This window comes from Falco naumanni, chromosome 18 (genome assembly GCF_017639655.2).
Source record: "Falco naumanni isolate bFalNau1 chromosome 18, bFalNau1.pat, whole genome shotgun sequence".
In the NCBI taxonomy this organism is placed as follows: Eukaryota; Metazoa; Chordata; class Aves; order Falconiformes; family Falconidae; genus Falco; species Falco naumanni.
The window spans coordinates 3,766,560-3,773,203 of record NC_054071.1 but is presented as its reverse complement, the minus strand read 5'-3'; the positions used below and the strand labels follow the sequence as shown (position 1 = coordinate 3,773,203).

The 6,644-nt window shown below is 41.6% G+C and overlaps 1 protein-coding gene across 1 annotated transcript; it reads right to left on the bottom strand.

The window, feature by feature from the left end:
• Positions 1 to 590: 590 nt before the first annotated feature.
• LOC121099060 (keratin, type I cytoskeletal 19) lies at positions 591 to 6,128 on the bottom strand. The gene is made up of 8 exons (XM_040617692.1): positions 5,538 to 6,128; positions 3,778 to 3,860; positions 3,280 to 3,436; positions 2,864 to 3,025; positions 2,586 to 2,711; positions 2,235 to 2,455; positions 1,402 to 1,430; positions 591 to 878 (listed from the first exon to the last, which is right to left on the bottom strand). The coding sequence occupies exons 1-8, from the start codon at positions 5,985 to 5,987 to the stop codon at positions 847 to 849; spliced, it is 1,260 nt and encodes a 419-aa protein (XP_040473626.1). The 5' UTR covers positions 5,988 to 6,128; the 3' UTR covers positions 591 to 846.
• Between the last annotated feature and the right edge of the window lie 516 nt (positions 6,129 to 6,644).

The following is a 6,644-nucleotide window of genomic DNA, read 5'->3' as shown; positions in this document are numbered from 1 at the left end:
CAAACCCTGAAAAGTTTCCTTGGCTGTAAGCTTGCAGAGGAATGGTTGGAAATGAAATTACTGATTTCTGGGGGCCTGAATTAAAAGTGATTACATTTGGAATTTCAGCTAGTATAGTATCCTTTCAATAGCATGAGAATGAAGGTAGCTAAAATTGGTGCTAAAGGTTTGTTACCTCTGTATGAACTGGGAAAGTAAATGAAGGGATCTCACAGCTTTTTCTCACTCTTATTTGTTTCTGTAGGAGTTATCTTCAAGCCATTTTAACAGCTTTATATTTTACCCTAACAAAATGTCTTCCAGCTCTTGCTTACCAAAATCACTTAACATCTCACTGCTGTTGCTCTTCAGAGTGCACAGCTGTTGTAGTAAGAAACATAAGTCACTTGTATTCCCCACTCTGAGAGGCTGAGGATGCTGTTGCCTCCATATTCAGAGCTCGTGCCAGCAAGAGGAGCTAGAAGAAATCGGAGATGGAGCTCAAGCCATGCACAGACGCTAAGCATTAACCTGTCAGGGAGGCTGGCTAGCTTTTTCCTGCCTGGTTAAAGCCAAACTTCAGTAACAATATCACAATAACTCAAAAGAGGTTAGATTGCAAGAAGATCTTTATTAGAGTAGATACAGCAAATCAGTCTGTGAAAGAACTAGAAATAATTGCAAAGCTAACCCAATACGCAAATTAATCATCTAAATGGATGAATCTACCTAAACTTTGCGTGACCAAGATTTTTGTGGGCTTTAAGATAGTCATTTCCAGCAGTTTAGAATGATTCCTCTCTGTTTCAATTCCTGTGTTGTCTGCTTTTTCTCATTTTGAAGATGACATTTGGAGAACTTTCAGTACTATTTTCCATCTGCCAGCTTGTCTCTTTTGTCTACAATAATGTGGAGAGAAAGAACAGCAATTACTTAAGCATAACACACATGAGACCACTCTGCAATGGGTGCTGGGCTTAGTTTATGTCTCGTTGCTCATTCCCTTCTCAGAAGTTTCCTTCTTCCTAGCATTGATTTGAATCATACATCACTTTTACAATGCAGCTGACCTTTAAAAGCTCTAGGCAAGTTTTACTTGCATGTTCATACAATTCCAGTGAGCTGGCCAAGCTTAAATGTCTTGTGTCCTTTCATCTGGGGGAATGATTAAGCATTTTGTGCTTTACTTAGCCTTTATTGTAGCATACTCTGAGATTTTTTTCTGATGTCTAGCATCTTGTAATGACTGAATTGTGTTAAATTCTAGCCAGAGTCGTCATTTGTTACCTACTAGATTTTTTTTCTGTGACACAAATCAGTGCAGCAGCCCAGTCTCTGGAATGGACACAACTACCATGTATGTGTATGTCTTTTTAGAAAATAAAACTGCTAAAGGGTTCCTGAAAGGGAAAGAATTCTTACCAGCAGTTCCAGAAAGGGAGCCAAACATCCTGTAAACAAAGAGAGAACAGTTGAAAAGGGAGGTAACACATCAAATGCCGCATGAGATGAGGATGTGTGAAAGCAAATCAGTCAATCAGGTACATTTTGTATATAGTCAGATAAGAGATGGTCATCTCCTTGCTCTCCCTCTCAGCTCAGGAGAGGGAATTGTAGGTAATATATTTTTAAACAACTGCAGTGGGAAAAGACAATTATGGAAAAGAAGGAACACAGGAAATCAAAACTTTTCAACTCCTACCTCATTTTTGTGTTCCAGGCTATGCGATATTTTCCTCCTTGAGGTTCTATGTGAAATGACAGATAGCTGTGCTCTCGTGTGGGAGATCCACTCAAGGCTGTCTGAAAATAGCTAGTATGTCTGCCTTCTCCCCAGAATATTTTTTGCTACACTAATTCCTATGACTCAAGAGCTATTTAACTGGTAAAAGGCAATTTATAGAAATTTGGTGTTAATCCTTATATTCTGTAAAACGTTACTACTTTCACTATGTTTGCTGAATGTGAAGCAGCTAACGATTAGGTACACTTTAATTGTCAGTTGCGTTTAATCTGCGGTACTGCTTGTCAGTTTGTCTTTTTGTTTAGAAACTTTGAGGTACTCACCTAATGTAAATGGGAAGTGTAACCTTTCTAGCTCCACCATGGTCCAGAAAAATTAGTTAAGAATTTTAGAACCCCAGGAGCATCTGGAGTTGTGTTTACTGTGGTGCCGTGGCAAATGAGCACCATGGCATAGCCAAATGTTATGAGGCTAAGGAAAAAGGATTTCTGCAGTGAGAAGAGTTACTTACTGGGACTCCTGGCCTTCCAGGAGTCGTCGGTAAGTAGCGATCTCTTGTTCCAGTCGTGTCTTGATATCCATGAGGATCTTGTATTCGCTGTTCTGCCGCTCCATATCAGCTCGGAGCTCAGCCAGCTGCGCCTCGATGCTGCCAATCAGGCCCTGGATCTGCGCCAGCTGGGCACTGTAACGCCCCTCCGTGTCTGCCAAGGTGCTTTCCAGCGCGGCTTTCTGAGGGCAGAGAGATTGGACGGGAAACCACAAAAAGGTTGCTGCCACATGCAGGGCTCCTTGTATATAGGGGAACATGTACCCATTTCAGTGTGTGTGAGGGGGTCATGCAGTGTAAATTTTAACATACCATGCTGAGCTGGGACTGAAGTTCTATTTCCAGCCCTTGGAGGCTGCGTCTCAGGTCAGTGACTTCGGACTTGCTGCTCTGCAGTTGTTCAGTATTGACAGCTACTTCCCGGTTCAGCTCTTCAGTCTCAAATGGGGAAAAGATTACATGAGAAATATGAGGCCTCTAAGCAGAGGTTATAAGGCTTTCACAGCAGTTTTCTGTGTGTTTTTATAGTTATTTTGTTACTTTTATGGATTTCTTTGGTTAGTAATTTTATAGTATGGAGTTTTTTCTACCTTGTTGTGGAACCAGGCCTCAGCATCCTTCCTGTTCTTCTCAGCCATGTGTTCATACTGGTCTCTCATATCAGCCAGGATCTTGGACAGGTCAATACCTGGAGCGGAGTCCAGTTCAACATTGACTTGGCCAGTTACTTGCCCTGCTAGGACACTCATTTCCTATGTGGGCATGGCAGAAGACAAAAAAGAGCACAATCATAAACTGAAAACATTAGGAACCTTCTGTTCTTTCTTCAGGGTCTAAGGTCTGACTGACTCCCCTCAAATACTTGCAGCGATGTCTTTAGTTTCCCAGTCTACACAGAAATCTTTTCTTCACTGTTGGAGAGCCCAGGGCAATCCTGAGGGGCTCCACATTTCCACATGCTGTTTTTCTAATTTCACTTTTCAACCTGTTTCTTGGGGTTTATTACCTCCTCATGGTTTTTCTTTAGGTAGGCCAGCTCCTCCTTTAAGTTTTCAATCTGCAGCTCCAGGTCTGTTCTAGCCAGGGTCAGCTCATCCAGGACCCTGCGCAGGCCATTGATGTCAGCCTCCACGCTCATGCGAAGAGCCTGCTCTGTTTCAAACCTTAAAAAAGCAAACCAAACTATTCAGGTTAGCTGATTAAGCCAGCCCACCATGAAACACATTATTTACTATAAATGTATCTGGGTTTGTAGGATTTATGATGTAGCAAATGTTGTCCAGCATTAAAATTTTTCTCCACATATTGCACATGATATAAAATATTCTGTGGTGCAGATGGTGCAGCAAATTGCGTACAGGGCTGAACTGCAACGACAGGATCAAACTAGTGTTTATACAGAGATTTTATAGGCATTCCTTTCTTATTTCACAGCCACTGCCCTTTGGCTCAACAAAGATTTTTGCCTGCTCAAGAGATCTTTTTCCTTTCAGAAATTACTCACTTGGTTTTGAAGTCGTCAGCAGCCAGCCTGGCATTGTCAATCTGCAAGACAATCTTCGAGTTGTCAATAGTGGCATCAAGGATCTACAAACAATGAGAGTTTGTTACTGAGGCTGCAACAACTATGTTATCTTCTTTCTTGATCTGAAGATAGAAGAGTTAAGAATCTAGTTAATCTGTAGCTACACAAAATAAAAGTGTATTTTATTTGGTCTCAGTAGGAAAGTATCAATGATCTATAGTGAAAAGTAGCACAGGTTTATCACAGTACCTTTGCCGTGATTATCAGTTATGGATAGGTGCTCTTAGTCATGTCTGACGTGAAATGGCTCTTAGCTAGAAGTTGCGCAGGGAGACAAAACTATGTTGTCTTAGAGGGAGAGGGCTTTGGTAAGCCAGGGTTTAGGTGATGCTGTAGGACTGAGGCAAGAAACCTGTTTCCTGGAGAGATGCAGAGGAAGCCAAGTCTGCAGACCCCTCCTGGCAGGATTTGTTCTCATTAGACATTTTCTTAACAGTGGGAAGTGATTAGAATGTCTGTATGGTTTTAAAATAAATGACGTGTTTGTGTTTCATAAACTATGTGGGTTCATATTGCACTTGTAGTCCTTGAACGTATTTCTGTTTCCTAGAATATCCAGGATAGTGTTTATTGATTCTTCTAATACATCATGAAAGCCTCTAAAAGAAATTTTGTTTATTTAGAAATAAGCCCTGTTAATTCTTACCTAGAAAGCATGTCTTTTTTGCCTACCACTTTTAAAACTCATAAGGTCATCCACAAAACCAGCTGGAACATTTTCTCTCCCCTAACTAAAGGCAGTAAAAGACAGGAGGGAAAAGAATACTAAAAGGAGAAAATCTAACTGCCAGTTCTGCCTTTACCTGAGCTCAGTTTTTGAAATCAGTAGAGAATGTGAATGGGTTGAAGCAAGGAGAAAGTAAACTGCGTGGGAGCGGTCATGAACTCTAAGCTGAACTGTGAAAACTAAACCTCAAGTTTTCTTTCATTTGTTTACATAGTTTAATCAGCTACTGCCTATGTTTTCCGGGGTGTGTATCATCTCAAAGTAATCTGTTATCAGGCACCCATGGGCTATTGGGGCAAATCCTGCATGTATGTACGGGATTGATTACTTCATGTATGCTACTTCCTTTTTCCATAAGCCAAATGTTTCAGCACTCTTATTTCAATTCCAAGCTTAAGTAAGTGAAATGTGAAAGAAAAATAAATGTATGTTGATGAAATCGTGAGCTGCTATCTTCACATTTGCAAAATTGTATTTAACCAATTTTTATTTTTACTGTTAAACCTGTGTGTATGTGCCTCTGAAGTTTGTCAAGCTATATGGCAGGTAACAGAGATAGGCAGGTTGCTGTCATTGTTTGGCTTTCTTTATATTTATCAGTATATATATGGTCATACATATATTAACTGGTCATATATGTGTATATGACCAGTATATGTGTGTGTGTGTATCTATGCTTTATTGAAAGCAAACGCTATCAGAGAATTAAGTACTGAGGCATCTCAGACTGACTGTTTTGTACATTCTCTTAGCTAACATTTAAAAACATAGAAAATACTGATAACTTTCTTTATCTACCCCACCCAATCATTGCATATTCCTTTCATCCTCAGTTCCATAAACTGCAATGCTTTCTGGGTGTTGTCCTAGTGAAGTTTTTCTCTTTGGGTTTTTCTGCTTCCTTCCTAAGTGGAAATATATAAGACGTTTTTAAATAAGTATGAACACGTACCTGGTCTCGAAGGTCTTCTATAGTCTTGTAATAAGAACTGTAGTCCCGAGCTGGGCCTGGTCCTTGTTTTTGGTACCAGTCTCGGATTTTAGTTTCCAGATCAGAGTTTGCCTCTTCCAGTGCACGCACTTTCTCCAGGTAAGATGCGAGGCGTTCATTCAGGCTTTGCATAGTTGCCTTTTCATTTCCTGAGAGGAGGCCATCACCGCTACCCAAACCACCACCATAACCACCACTAAAGCTGCTGCTAAAACTACTTCCATATCCACCACCCAGGCCACTTGCTGGGCTAGAAGAGACAAATCTAGCAGAAGAGACTGACACACCCCTGCCACCAGATCCCCCATGGATGCTCGGAGCCCTATAGTAACCTCCACCGAAACGGAGGGAGGAGCCACTAGGTCCCCCTGCCACTGAAGAGGTAACTTGCCTGAAGCTGTAAGTGGCCATGATAAGAAATACCAAGGACCTAACCCAAGCTGCAGCACGCACAGTTTGTGATCCTGAGGCAGGAGTGTGTGCTCTGTTCCCCCACCCCACCTCTTTTATGCCTGTGACAATGGGAGTTGTCTCCAGAATGTGTTATCTGAGACCCGTGGAATTCATCAGCCTTAAGCCTTCTGCCAGCACAGCAATTCCTCTTATTGGTCAGTTGCTGATGATGTGGGCTGTTTCTTTCCCAAATACCTTCACGCAAGGGAGCTGATTCCCTCCCCCTGACTGTTTCCTCTTGAAGCAAAAGGTGGGATTCAGAGGAGGCGTCACCCTGCTGTGGGGAGCATTGATAAATCTAGTTATACTTTACCTATATGGAAACAAAAGGACTGGGCGCACACAGCCCTGCTGCAGCCAACGCTGCGTCCATAAGGAAGTCACGATTACTCTCTCCATGTAATCTCAGGAAAGAGTTTTAATACAGAGTGAGAAAGTTAGTAATTGGTAGACTGATAACAGAGCTTGAAAGGAACCCAAATGGTGAACAATATGTGTGGGTCTTGACAAAACAAGTTCCCACCCTCTGTGCTCCTTATTTCCCTTGAGAAAGATTCTTTCAGCAGTAATATTTTCACTGTTCCTTCTTTACTCTCAGTTCCTTTTATGCTGACA